Source organism: Stegostoma tigrinum, chromosome 36 (assembly GCF_030684315.1).
Source record: "Stegostoma tigrinum isolate sSteTig4 chromosome 36, sSteTig4.hap1, whole genome shotgun sequence".
In the NCBI taxonomy this organism is placed as follows: domain Eukaryota; kingdom Metazoa; phylum Chordata; class Chondrichthyes; order Orectolobiformes; family Stegostomatidae; genus Stegostoma; species Stegostoma tigrinum.
The window spans coordinates 23,835,763-23,851,044 of NC_081389.1; the positions used below are offsets into that span (position 1 = coordinate 23,835,763).

The 15,282-nt window shown below is 42.7% G+C and overlaps 1 protein-coding gene across 8 annotated transcripts in view; it reads left to right on the forward strand.

Annotated features, from left to right (window-relative positions):
• Positions 1-15,282, forward strand: part of myo9aa (myosin IXAa) — a 318,790-nt gene that overhangs the window by 256,041 nt on the left and 47,467 nt on the right. For all 8 annotated transcript variants that reach the window (XM_059640175.1, XM_059640177.1, XM_059640182.1 and 5 more), the window contains 2 exons: positions 12,878-12,984; positions 14,757-14,965. In XM_059640175.1, coding sequence (XP_059496158.1) covers positions 12,878-12,984; positions 14,757-14,965 — 316 coding nt within the window. The remainder of the gene's footprint in view (positions 1-12,877; positions 12,985-14,756; positions 14,966-15,282) is intronic.

A 15,282-nucleotide genomic window follows, 5' to 3' on the forward strand; every position in this document is an offset into this window, starting at 1 on the left:
TCTCTCTGCCAGCATCTAAATTAGCATAAATATATTTGTGGGCTGCAGACAGACATTTTTTTAAACATTGAGTTTCTATGCATCAAGCATTTGTGTGTGTGTCAGTCATGTTCACCTTAGACAAAAGTAGACTCTGCTACATATCGTTGATTCTTTTTGCAGTCAATGGTAAGATTTGACACAGTTATACTGTTGAGAAGAAAAATGTCTTAAGTCAAAAAATTGAATTACTTTTTCTTTTAAAGAGCTAGTTATCTTGCAGCCTCAGTACTGCAGTATCTCTGGTAAAAGGAAATTCTCATGCTTTGTCAGAGGAGAATGTGGTTTAACTATGCCTTTAATCCATGACTAAAGCTGCCTTTGTTTCTGTAAGAAGCCGTAAACATTTCGCTAATTGACTTTCCTTATAATTTCAAAGAATGAAAAGCTTTCACACTTACCAATTGAAGTTGATGAAAAATAACGATGTAGAAGATTTGATAATGCAAGCTTTGCTTAGCAAACAATGTGACTCAGCAGTAAATGTAAGAACAAGACTGTTAAGTGAGAGAGGGACTTTGTTGCTAAAGTTTGATGTCGTGTAACATGTTAGAAGTTAATATGATCTTTCCAGATTATATTAAGGTTGAATGGTAGTTGGTTGAGGCAGCAAAGAAATTCTAGGTGTACTAAAATAATTGTGCATATGTTAATCAATGAAGACAGAACAGGTAATAAATTTCTAAGTCAGTCATTGCTCATAGTGTATATATCGAGTGTTAAGTATGTTCTAAGGAAACAAGTATTAAATCTCCTCAGGCATCATTTAAAAAATGATGAGCTATACACAAGAACGAAAGAATAAGTTTAGCATGTTTGCCTTCATTGCTCAGCCCTTTGAGTATAGGAATTGGGACATTATGTTGAGGTTGCACGGGACATTAGCAAGGACTCTTCTGGAATATTGTGTCCAATTCTGGTCACTGAGTTATAGGAGGGATATTAGCAAGCTGGAGAGGGTTCAGAAGAGATTTTCCAAGATGTTGTGGGACATGGAAGGTTTGAATTATAAGGAAAAGCTTGATAGGCTTTTTCACTGTAGCATAGGAGGTTGACAGATGACCTGATGGAAGCTTATAATATCATGAGAGATATAGCTAGAGTTAATAGTAGCCAGCTTTTCCCTAAGATGGGCAATTTCAAGACAAGGGGGCACATTTTAAGGTGAGAGCAGAGAGATTTAAAAAAACACGTGAGCGGCAAGCATTTTACACAAAGGGTGGTTTGCATGTGGAATGAACTTCCTGATGAAATGGTGGATGCGTGTACAATGTAATGTTTAAAAGACATTTGGATGGATGTATGATTAGGAAAGCTTTGGACTGATATAGGCCAGGAGCAGGTAGGTGGGACTAATTTAATTTGGTATTATGTTCAGCATGGTCTGTTTGGACCACAGGGTCTGTTTCCATGCTGTATGACTCTATAACATCTGAGAGTTCAGAATGGTCTTTGGACTGCTGGGAGATGAGGCTGGTGAAATAGTAATGGGGAACAAAAAATGGCAAAGAAACTGACTGTTCTCACAGCTACATATCAGAACTTCAAAAGACCAGGGACAGAGGTGAGTGTAGTGGTCACCACTAAGGAGAAGATGCTGGGAAAGCTGAAAGGTCTGAAGGTGGATAATTCATCCAGATCAGATGGACTCCTCCCAGAGTTCTGAAGGATATAGCTGAGGAGATTGTAGAGGTTGTGGTGGTGATCTTTCAGGATTAATTAGAGCCAGAAAGGGCCCCAGAGGACTGGAATAAAATCCCTGCTAAGAAGCAACGGAGACAGGAGACAGGAAACTGTAGGCTGGTTAGCCTGACGTCAGTCATAGGTAATATTTTAGAATTCATTATTGAGGATGAGATTGCTGAATGCTCAAAGAACATGGTAAAATAGGAATCAGTCATCAAGGGGAGATCATGTTTGAACAATTTACTAGAACTGTTTGAGGAGGTAATGAGCAAGTTAGACAAAGGAGAGCCGGTGGACCTAATCTGCTTGGATTTCTAGAAGGTCTTTGGCAAAGCGATGCACAAGGGGCTGATAAATAAGGTAAGACTGGTGTTCGGGGCAACATACTAACGTGGATAAAGAATCGGCTGACTGGCAGAAGGCAGAAAGTATGGATAAGGGGGTGTTTTTCAGGATGGCAGCCTGTGGAGTTCTGCTGAGGTCTGTGTTGTGACCACAACTACTCATGTTATGCATTAATGACCTGAACAAAGAAACTGAAGACATTGTTACGAAGTTTACAGATGATACAAAGATAGGTGGAGAGTCAAGGAGGGTGCAGAAAGACTTGGAAACACTAGATGAGTGGGTAAAGAAGTGGCAGATGAAATACAGTGTGGGAAAGTGTGAGAAAGAATAGAAGCATAGACTATTTTCTAAATGAAGGTAAGCTTCAAAAATCTGAATCACAAAGGGACTTGGGAGTCCTACCTCAGGACTCTCAAGTTTAAAATACTGGATCACTTGGCAGTTAAGAAGTCAAATGAAATGTTAGCATTCATCTCAAAAGGGCTAGAATACAAGAACAGAGATGTTCTGCTGAGGCTCTATAAGGCCCTGGTCAGGCTGCATTTGGAATATACTGAGCAGTTTTGGGTCCCGTATCTAGAATGGATGTGCTGGCATTAGAGGGGATTCAGAGGAGGCTTACAAGAATGATCCCCAGGGAAGAAGGGCTTGTCATATGAGGAGTGGTTGAGGACTCTGGGTCTGTACTGAATGGAGTTTAGAAAGATATAGGGGGATCTTATTGAAGCTTACAGAATACTGAAAGGCCTGGATTGAATGGACATGGAGATGTTTCCATTGGGAGGAGAGACTAGGAGCCAAGTTTGCAGCCTCAGAGTGAAGGGGTGACCATTTAGAACTGAAATGAGGAATTTGAACAGACAGTGGCTAGATAATCTGAGGAACTCATTGCCACAAAGGGTTGTGGGGGCCAGGTCATTGAGTGTATTTGAGACAGAAATAGGTTTTTGATTGGTAAAGGATCTCCCTCCATGGCACTTTCCCCTGCAACCGGCAAAAGTGTAACACCTGCCCATTTACCCCCCACCAGTATTCAAGGGCCCAAACATACCTTCCAGGTAAAGCAACATTTCCCAGAATCTAATCTACTGTATTCATTGCTCACAATGTGGCCTCCTTACATTGGAAATATGAAGCATAGACTGGGTTATCGCATTGCAGAACATCTATGTTCTCATTTTCCACTTGGGGACCGTGCAGCCCTCTGGACTCTCTCAATTCAGTAATTTTAGGGCCTAAACTCTCCCACGTCCTAGCCCTCTTCCCCACACACCAGGCCTTATTATCACTTTGTCTGCCATTGCACGCTAACTATTGTTACTCACTAACAGTTCCTATTAACAGCAATTAACAGTTCAGCTTCCTAGCCAGATTGTTATCAACTCCTTTGTCTATCCAACTGCTCTTCCCTCTCTTTGGCCTCTATCCCCATCTGTAATTTACTCCCCACCTTGTCCCCCTCCCTATCTTCTGCATATAAACTGACATTTTCCTAGCTGCCATCAGTTCTGAGGAAGGGTCACCTCACCTGAAATGTTAACTCTGATTTTTTTCTTTACAGATGCTGCCAGACCGGCTGAGCTTTTTCAACAACTTCCTGTTTTTGTTCAAGGGTTATGGGGTTGAGGAACATCAGTCATGGTTGAATGGCTTAATTCTGCTTGTATATCTTATGATCTTACGAAAGCAACAACACTTATAAGAATACAAGAACATATGAGAGTTCCATGCAATAGAAAGTCCAGATCTCGCTGCTCTGTGTTTTCTGGAGTCTCTTTCCACTAAAGTAATAGCCTGCCTTTTGGTTCTTCCTACCAAAGTATGTGATCTCCCATTTTCTTGCATCAAACTTTATCTTGCATGTTTTTGCCCAATACTCAACCTATCACCTCTTGCAGATTCCTGATGGTCTTATCACAACATACCTTCGCAGCTATTTTTATATAATCAAGCAAATTTGTATCGATTGCACTTGTATCTCCGCATCCCTCTGCCAAGCCATTGATATAGATAGTAAATAATTGAGGCACTGGGACTGATGCCTGTGGCAATTCATTAGTTAGATCTTTCCAACCTGAGAAGGTCCATTAACCCTGCCTCAGTCTTCTCTATGTTAATCAATCTCCAATCCATGCTAATGTGGAGCCTATAATATTGAGAGTTCCTTTATTGTGCGCTTTTTTTTGGGCACCTCATCAAAGCCTTCTGGAAATCTACACTATGTCTGCTGATTCCCTTTTGTCAAATGTGCTTGTTTCCTCAAAGAGCACTAGAAAAATTATCAAATATGATTTCCTTTCAGAAAACTGTATTGACTTTGGTTGATTCCATTAAGCTTTTCTGAATGTCCTGCTGTTTCTTTCTTAATGAACCCTAACATTTCCCCAGAGATAGATGTTAGGCTAACTGGCCCATAATTTCCTGCTCTCTGATTCCCACCCTACTTGACCAAGTCAATAATATTATTGGTTTTCCAATCCACTGGAACCGTCCTACAATCTAGTGAGCACTGGAACTTTTTGTGCAAGACCCTTGGATAGAGGCCATCTGGTCATTGAAACTTGTTTGCCTCGTAATCCCATTTGTTTATCAAAATGCTCTGTTCCTTATGATACAGATAGTTGCTATACTTTTCCTCCATTAGTGTCTAGCTTATCAGTCTCTTTGAGAAGGATCTTTCACTGTGAAGACTGATACAAAATATTGATTTAAATTATCTGCCATTTCCCTGTTCCACATTCTCAATCCCCAGCCATATCCTCCAAAGGTCCCACACTTACTTTACCTGCTCTTTTTCTTTTTAAATGCTCTGATAGAATCTCTTAGTTTTTTTTGTCTTTATATTTCTTGCCAATTTACTTTCTCATAATCAATTTCTCCCTCTCAGTTATCTTCTTATCATCTGTTGGTTCCTGAAAAAAAAATCCAAATCTTCCGACCTACCACTTTTTTTGCTGCTCTGCATGCCTTAGTTTTTAATGAATGCCGTCTTTGACTGCTTGTGTGGACCTTGGGAGATCGATCCTTCTCAAAAACCTTTTTTGACTGAAACAAATTTATGTTGATTGTTATGACATATCTGCCTAATTGCTTACCTCTGGTCAGGCACTGTTTTGCTATTCGTCTATTTTTCTAGCCTACTTTAAGCACGTCTTTCTTCATACCTCTGCAGTTACCTTTACTGAAGTTGAGACGCGAGTGGCTTGTCCTTGCGCTGAGTTTGAAATTTGACTATGATGTGATAGCTGTTGTCCAGAGGATCATTAACTATGAGATCTCTTAATCCTACCTAATTGTATTATTACATCTAAAATAGCTTAGAACATGAAAGAGCACAGCATAGGAACTGGCCCTTCGGCCCACAATGTTGTGCTGAACATAATGCCATATTAAACAAATGTCTTCTGCCCGCCCTTGGTCCATATCCCTCCATTCTTTGCGTATTCATGTGCTTATTTAAAAGCTCTTTAAATGCCCCTGTTATTTCTGCCTCCACCACCACCCTGGCAATGTGTTCCAGATGCCTACCACTCTCTGTAAAAATAAAAATTTGCTGTTCACATCTCCTTTGAACTTTCTCCCTCTTACCTTAAACGCATGCCCCTTCGCATTCGACATTTCAACTCTGAGGAAAATGATCCTCACTGTCAACCTATCTATGCATCTCATAATTTTATAGACTTCTATCAAGGCTCCCCTCAGCCTTCACCGTGTCGGAGAAAACAGTCCTAGTTTTTCTAGCCTCCCCTTATAGCTCATACCCTGTAACCCAGGCAACATCCTGGTAAACCACTTCAGCACCTGCTTCAGAGCCTCCACCTCCTTCCTGTAATGTGGCAACTGGAATTGAATGCAATACTTATGAATGCAGCCTAACCAAAATCTTATAGAGCTGCAACATCACATCCCGACTATTGTATTCGATGCCCCAGTAATAAAGGCAAACATGCCATATACTTCCTTTACCACTCTATCTACTAGTGTGGCCAATTTCAGCGAGCTATGGACTTGAACCCCAATATCCCTTTATGTATCAATGCTGTTCTGGGTTCTGTCATTAACTGTTTACTTTTCCTTAACATTTGATTTCCCAAAGTGCAGCACCTCATATCTGCCCAGATTAAACTCTATCTGCCATTTCTCCACACAAATCTGCAACTGATTTGTGCAAGAGAAGTGTCCTATTACATCATTTGATAGCGTACTACACTATCCTCAACTCCATTGATCTTTGCGCCACCTGCAAATTTACCAACCCAACCATCACGTTTTCAACCAAGTCACATATATATATATTATCTAATATATACACGAACAGCAGAAGTCCCAGTTTGGATCTCTGCAGAACACCCATAGTCATGGACCTCCAACCAGTAAAACACTCTTCCAGCACTACCCACTGCCTCCTATGGGAAAGGCAGTTTTGAAATCCAAAAACCAAGTCACTGTGGGTCCCATGCATCTTAATCTTCTGGATGAGCCTACCATGAGGGACATTGTTGACAGCCTTACTAAAATCCAAGTAGAAAACATCCACTGCTCTACCCTCATCAATCACCTCTGTCACTCCTCGAAAAATTCAGTCAAGTTAGTAAGACATCACCTGCCTTGCACAAAAGTTGTACTGACTGCCCCTAACTAGATCATGCTTTTCCAAATGTACGTAAATCCTACCCCTAAGACTTCTCCCTACCAGATACCCAACCACCAATTTGAGTCTCACCAGTCTATAGTTTCCTTGATTATCCCTATTTCCTTCCTTGAACAGAGGAACCACATTAGCCACTCACCAGTCCTCTGGCACCCCTCCAGTGGCTAACAAGGATGCAAAGATTTTGGTCAAGGCCCCAGAAAACACTTCTCTTGCCTCTCTCAATGACCTGGGGTAGATACCATCGGGCGCTCGGGACTTATCCACCTTGATGCTCTTCAAAAGATCTAACATCACTTTTATCTCAATCTCAAAATGGCCTGGCATATTGTAACTTATGCAACATACTACTCTCAGAAGCAATCCCTGATGCTCTCTGTAAATTCTTCTGCCATGTTGCACTTGCATATCGGATTTGCCCAATCAATATGCAAATTAAAATCACCTACGAGAACTGTAGTTCTCATGAATATCCATTATTTCTTGATTTATACTTTGTACTTCATGAAGTTCTTCCCAGAAGTAGGAATTTTAAAGAGTTTGTCCTGCATTGCTACTTTTTCATATTCATTCTCAATGAACTTCTCTGACTGTTTGAATCACCTAGAATACACCTCCTCCCACCAACCCTCCTGCAAAAATTCCATCCCCTATTCCCAATTCCGCCGCCTCCGCCGCATCTGCTCCCACGATAAGACATTCCACTCCCGCACATCCCAGATGTCCAAGTTCTTTAAGGACCGCAACTTTCCCCCCACAGTGATCGAGAACGCCCTTGACCGCGTCTCCCGTATTTCCCGCAACACATCCCTCACACCCCGCCCCCGCCACAACCGCCCTAAGAGGATCCCCCTCTTTCTCACACACCACCCTACCAACCTCCGGATACAACGCATCATCCTCCGACACTTCCGCCATTTACAATCCGACCCCACCACCCTAGACATTTTTCCATCCCCTCCCCTGTCTGCTTTCCGGAGAGACCACTCTCTCCGTGACTCCCTTGTTTGCTCCACACTGCCCTCCAACCCCACCACACCCGGCACCTTCCCCTGCAACTGCAGGAACTGCTACATTTGTCCCCACACCTCCTCCCTCACCCCTATCCCAGGCCCCAAGATGACATTCCACATTAAGCAGAGGTTCACCTGCACATCTGCCAATGTGGTATACTGCATCCACTGTACCCGGTGCGGCTTCCTCTACATTGGGGAAACCAAGCGGAGGCTTGGGGACCGCTTTGCAGAACACCTCCGCTCAGTTCGCAACAAACAACTGCACCTCCCAGTCGCAAACCATTTCCACTCCCCCTCCCATTCTCTAGATGACATGTCCATCATGGGCCTCCTGCACTGCCACAATGATGCCACCCGAAGGTTGCAGGAACAGCAACTCATATTCCGCTTGGGAACCCTGCAGCCATATGGTATCAATGTGGACTTGACCAGTTTCAAAATCTCCCCTTCCCCTACTGCATCCCTAAACCAGCCCAGTTCGTCCCCTCCCCCCACTGCACCACACAACCAGCCCAGCTCTTCCCCCCCACCCACTGCATCCCAAAACCAGTCCATCCTGTCTCTGCCTCCCTAACCGGTTCTTCCTCTCACCCATCCCTTCCTCCCACCCCAAGCCACACCCCCATCTACCTACTAACCTCATCCCACCTCCTTGACCTGTCCGCCTTCCCTGGACTGACCTATCCCCTCCCTACCTCCCCACCTATACTCTCTCCACCTATCTTCTTTACTCTCCATCTTCGGTCCGCCTCTCCCTATTTATTCCAGTTCCCTCTCCCCATCCCCCTCTCTGATGAAGGGTCTAGGCCCGAAACGTCAGCTTTTGTGCTCCTGAGATGCTGCTTGGCCTGCTGTGTTCATCCAGCCTCACATTTTATTATCTTGGAATCAAATTGTGATGTTGTTTTGAAGGAAAACTGCCCAAAGTTCAATATTTTATTTTGCATTCCCTGCCAACGATTGGCAGTTATTAACGGGTTTTGACATTTAGCCAAACGGCCTCAGGTAATTTGCCGATGCTTGATTAGGTTTCCTGAGAAGAATTTTGCATTGACTTTTGTGTTTAAACGTGGGAGTGTTAATATTTCAACATTAAGTTCTATGCATCATTTCTTATCTGGCTTACTTACTTTGACCAAGCTCTTTCAAGTACTAATTGCTCTTCCTGACTACATTGTCAGAATGTTTAACAGATTTGATGATCAAAGTGTCCTCTAAATGTAGGAAGGATCTGAATGTGCTCCTGTTCATATATCAAAAATATCTAAAAACACTTCATATACAATGAAATTTTTACTTTACAGTCACAAAATTGACAATTGACTGTAAAGTAATAGCAGTATTTTGTGCACAGTAGTGGTTTTTCAATGTGAATAATCCCTGATTCATCGTGCATATTAAAGACATTGTTGTGAATGTGTCTAAAATTGATATTTTCTTGAAACTGTAGTCACCACGCAAGTGAAGAATAATTCTTGAGGACAACTGGAAACTTTGTCAACTTGTTTGTTGCACATTTCAACAGCTGAGGACAAGCCCTTGTTGCTTATTTAGAAAATGTTATATAATAGTGTTTACTGGATGAATCATGAACTCTCAAAGAGTCAATGTGCCTGTTTCAGCATTATCTTCTCCTACTTTATGTGTTTGTTAATCCTTTATTTTCATAGAATGACAATTAAGTAATGCAACTGAACAGTTGTTAATAGTAAGATGTGGAGCTGGATGAACACAGCAGGCCAGGCAGCATCAGAGGAGCAGGAAAGCTGATATTTCGGGTCTGGACCCTTCTTCAGAAATGGGGGAGGGGAAGGAGGCTCTGAAGTCGGTAGAAAGACAGGAATGCGATAATAGAAGGTAGATAGTGGAACAGATAGGTGGAGAGAAGACAGGCTGGTCAAGGAGGCAGGGATGAAGCCAGTAAAGGTTAGTGTAGGTAGGGAGTTGGGATGGAGGTTGGTCAGTGAGGAGGAAGGGGGCAGGTAGGTGGGAGGGAAGACTGACAGGTCAGGGAGGTGGGGATGAGGCTAGTAGAGGTGAGGTGTGTGTAGGTAGGAAGTAGGGCTGGGGGTTGGTAGTGAGGTGGGAGGAGCGGATAGATGGGAGAAAAGACGGGCAGATTTGAGGAGGCGGGAACAAGAGGGGGTGCTGGTCTTGGGATGAGGTCAGGGTGGGTAGGTTTTGAAGCTTATAAAGTCCACATTGAGACCATTGGGTGGTAGCGTTTCCAGCTGGAATACGAGGTGCTGTTCCTCTAGTTTTCGGGTGACATCATTGTGGCCTCTTCCAGTGCCTCCTTGGCCAGTCCATCTTCCCTCCCACCTACCCGCCCCTCCCTTCCCATTGACCAGTCCCCATCTCAATTCCCTACCTACACTCACCTTTACTGGTTTCATCCCCGCCTCCTTGACCTGTCCGTCTTATCTCCGACTCTCTGCTTCACTATCCACCTTCTATTATCGCCTCCCCTCTCTCTATATATTTCAGAGCGCCCTTCCCCTCCCCCATTTCTGAAGAAGAGTCCAGACCCGAAACATCAACTTTCCTGCTCCTCTGATGCTGCCTGGCCTGCTGTGTTCATCCAACTCTACACCTTATCTCAGGCTCCAGCGTAGGCAGTTTCTACTATCTCTGAGTAGTTAATAGTAGCTTTCTTTGATAGATTAATTCTTTCTGAATTATAATCCAATTACTTTATCGGTAATATGAGCAATGCAACTGAACATAGAATTCTTTTATAGACTCATGATGTTGTGGCCAGCCAGCATTTATGGCCCATCTCTAGCTGCCTTTGCAAAGGTGGCAATGAGCTGCCTACTTGAACTGCTGCAACACACATGCTGTAGGTAGGCCCACAATGTCTCTGAGGAAGGAATTTGACTGTGCAACTTTGAGGACCGGGATTTATTCCCAGTTTAGGGTGGTGAGTAGCTTGAGGGAAACTTGCAGGTGGTGATGTTCCCATGCATCTGCTGCCCTGTCCTTCTGGATGGAAGTGGTTATGAGCTTGAAAGATGGTGCCTAAGGATGTTTGGTGAATTTCTGCAGTGCATTTTGTAGATCATACACACTACTGCCATTGCGTGTTGGTGATGGAGGGAATGGATGCATGTGGGTGTGGTGCCATTCTGGTGGGCTGCTTTGTCTTGGATGGTGTCAAGCTTCTTGAATGTTGTTGGAGTTGCACTCATCCAGACAAATGGGGACTATTTCAAAACACTCCTGACTTGTGCCTTGTATTTGATGGACTGGTTTTAGGGAATCAGGAGATGCAATATACCTAGCCTCTGACCTGTTCTTCTAGCCACAATTTATTTATCCAGCTCTGAGGAATGGTCACCAGACCTGAAACATTAACTCTGTTCTTTTCCTTTACAGATGCTGCCAGACTGCTGAGCTTTTCAGCAACTTTGCTCTTGTTCCTGTATTTTTATAGCAAGCACAGTTGAGTTTCTAGTGAACAGTAACTCTCAGGGTTTGGATACTGAGGGATTCAGTAAATGGCATCGGGCACTGGTTAGATTGTCTCTTAAAAGAAATGGTCATTGTCTGGCATTTGTATGGCATGGAATGGTACATGCCACTTGTCAGTCCATCTTACATTCTAATCCAGTGGTGCTGAACATTGTGCAATCATTGGTGAATGTACCCACTTCCGATCTTATGATAGAGGGAGGGCTATTGATAAAGCAGTTGAAGATGCTTGGGCCTAGAACCCCACCCTTAGGAACTCATGCAGGGGTGTCCTGAGATGACTGACCTCCAACAACCACAACCATCTTGCTATGTGCCAAAAGAAAATATTCTGTCTGGCTTGGAGTGGTTGGTATACTGAGACATATAAATAACAAGCAGGACAGAACTCTGACACTTCACCAAAGGCGCACTGACGATGTTACCTCGCAGGATGATGAAACATTTGCAGCCAAACCCACTGGCTTGGCAAGCATGTCTACAATCTCATTGTGATAGCGCCACGGTGAAGACAAGGTCAAGTATGTTTTCTTGGTTGCCTCACCACATGCCACAGACCCAGTTTAGCAACCATGTGCTTTGGGACCCGACCAGTTAGTTGAGTAGTGCTGCCTAGACACACTCGGTGGTGGATAGTGAAATTCCCCAACCAGAGTGTATTTTGCATCCTTGTCACCCTTGCCACACTCACTGTTTCCTTCAAGTGTTGTTCGATGTGGAGGAGGACTGATTTACCAGATGAGACAAGACAGCACATGGTGATCAGGAGGTTTCCTTGCCCACATTTAGCCAGATGCCATGAGACGTCATGGTGTCCTGAGTCAATTTTGAGGACTTCCAAGACAACTCCCTCCCAGTTGTATTCCACTACTGGTTCTGTCCTGCCAGTGGGATTGGACATATTGAGGAATGGTGATGGTGATGTTTAGAGCATTGTCTGTAAGGTATGATTCTGTGAGTGTGACTGTATCAGGCTGTTGCTTTGACTAATCTGTGGGACAGCTGTCCCAATTTTGACCCTAGCCCCTATAAATTAGTAAGGAGGACTTTGCAGGGTCAATAGGGCTGTTTTTGCCGTTGTCGTTTCCAATGCCCAGGTTGATAACAGATGGTCCATCTGTTTCATTTCTTTGTTGAGACTTTGTAGCAATTGATACAACTGAGTGCCTTGTTAGCCCGTTTCAGGCAGTTGAGAGTCAACCATATTACTGTGGCTCTGGAGCTGCATGTAGGGCAGACCAGGTGGGGATGGCAAATTGCCTTTCCCAAAGGACATTAGTGAGCCAGATGGATTTTCTGACAATCAATATCAGGAGATTCTTCATTCCAGACTCTCCTCTTTACTGGTGGGATTTGAACTGGGTCCCCAGAACCAGCTGAGTTTCTGGCTTAAAAGTCTAATGATATTACCACGAGGCCATCGATTCCCCGAATTCAGCCCTCCCCAAATTCTGTAAGGGTTATGAGCAAAGCTAGACATGTCCTATATTATTGTAACAGCAGTGCAATTGAACATCATTTTGCCCTGGTTTTATTCACTGTTCATGCAGTTAACCAGTTAGTTTACAAAATGTTTGTTGTCTTCTCCATAAACAGATTTTATACATTACTTTGTCAGCTCAACAGATAAGCATGGGTTCACAGTGCTTAAACTGTCTTGCAGATGCAGTCTACACGAAATGAAGACCAGAAGAAACTGCATAAGGCACAGTCTCAAGATGAGTTGGGCAGATTGGACCCTGTTCAAGAGAGTAATGTCCCAGATGGCAGGTAACAAGAGATGAGACTTAATAATAAATCTGTGCTACAGCCGTAATCAACGTTATGGGTGGGCTGAAGACCAGAATAATTAGCAACAGTTGTCATGGCTTATGACTGTCTGGTCACATGTGGTACAAAGTGTTTATTCTTGCATGCTGGGTGCTGATATGATTTCAATTGACTGATCAATTTCAATCGACAGTCACTTCCTGTCTAGGTTCAGTTCAGAAAGGTAACAACCTAGAACTTTTGGAGTTGCTGATGTTCAATGTACCACACTGCGTCTTTAGTAGTCAAGGGAAGAAAATTTGAAACAAAAAAGTACTTTTAAAATATTGTGGAGATTGATTGATTTGTTTTTTCCAATATCATTTTAGTATGAATATTAATATAAACCAAATTTGGAAACCCTGCTGTTTTCAGTACACACACCGAATTACCCCTCATCTGCATTTCATGATACCTCACAAACATTGACATCAAGTGCATGTTTTTATAAAAGTGATGGATAGATCATGTGTATTAATTTATATTCAGACTGCAGATACAGTAATTGGTTTGTTACAAACCCATGGCTGTGACAGCAATGTCAGGAAACCATATGTTGGGGTTCATTTTACTTTAATTTTTAAAAATTGAAACTTTCTGCAACATAATTTTAACTGCATAATGGTTATTGTGTTGTGATGCAAAGAAACCCTGAACTTCTCATCAAAGCATAACATTCCTTCATGTCTCTGATTTTCTTCTGTTTCTCTGGAGAATGAGTTTTACACCTCACTGTCTCTCCTCATTTTCAACCAGCTGTCAGCCATGCATGATACTCTTATTTAGTTTAGGATCTGAATTGATCAGTTGTAGATATTTTTAATCAAATTGTCCAGATATGTTAGGATACACCTCCGGGGCAGATGAGGCGACAACCTGAATCTTCTGGCCCAGAGGTAAGGTCATTACCACTGTGCCACAATGCCCATTGTTCATTTGTGAATGAAGATAAGCTCCCCATTTATTTCATTGATACTGATGATCTTGATGTGATAATGCAGCTATTGGACAGAGATCCTTGAATCTCCATCACTTGCATTAGTGAATATAAGGATACTTAGACAAGCCACTGAGGTTGATTGATGCACATTGCATTTTTATTGTAGTTGACCACTCACTAGAGGGTTTCCTATCTTTGAATTTCAAACATAACCTGCTTTTTCAAGCAATACCTTGTATGCAAAAGTAAACATAGTGGGTGTTATTAACGTAATGCGATGTCTATGATGGCATCATGTTATATTCTGTTGCCTGGGTACCAACCATTGGTGGCTTCTGGTGACGCTAAGTCCTGCCACCAAGCCTCCTTCCAGTGCTTGTCTAAATAGCCATTTAGTCATCTGTGGTGGAAGATGAGCCATGAAAAAGTCTTTGCAGAAGAGACGCTTGCCTTGGATAATGTGATGTAGTGTATTACATAACATTAACAAGATACAAGTTACCTTAATACTTAGGTATATCAACTATCACTTATAAATTGTAGACAATACACATATAACTCCATCCGGAGACTACCAGATCTGAACCGATTCACTTTGATGAGGTTGTGAAATCATCAGACTGTGTGGATGTCAGTTCAAATGTTAACTCTTTCAGACCATTATCTAATACAACACTGGAGATGATGGAGATCCTGAACAAGAATAAATAATTCCTATTCACAATTTATGTCCATAGCTGCATGACCCATGTTTGACTGAGCATGTTGACTAACATTTGTTTTCTGGCCATAGAGCTGCTTTGAAGGGTCGCATGAGATTCTGGGGAAACAGAAAACAAGGAGAAAAGAAGCTGTCTCGAGAGAAGCTAGCTACTCAGGCAGAGCTGCAGGAGCTCAGCGTAGATCAGGATGCACAGGGGCCACTATGGAGAGGAGAGCTCAGACCCAGTGAGGCTGCACTCAATCTGTCACTGACAGAAGGAAGGGACAGTACATTTAAAGGTAAATAAGGAAGAATTACCTTAAGTTCAAACCGGTATTTTTAGAAGTTCACCAAATGGGTTGTTTTGTCTTTCAGAAACCTTTCAAAGTCCTTCACGTATGTGGATTAATTTGGCTTGTGGTCACTGTTGAAGCTACTTGTGTATTGTGAGATCTAACAAGAAGGGATGAGATAAATATCATGAAATCTGTGCTGTTGGAAACAATATTGGTCAGGATATGAACTTAAACCACTGCTCTTAATCAAGTAATATGAAAAGAGCTACATATCCAACTGAATCATTAGACTAAACAGGTGTTTAACATCTCACTTAAAA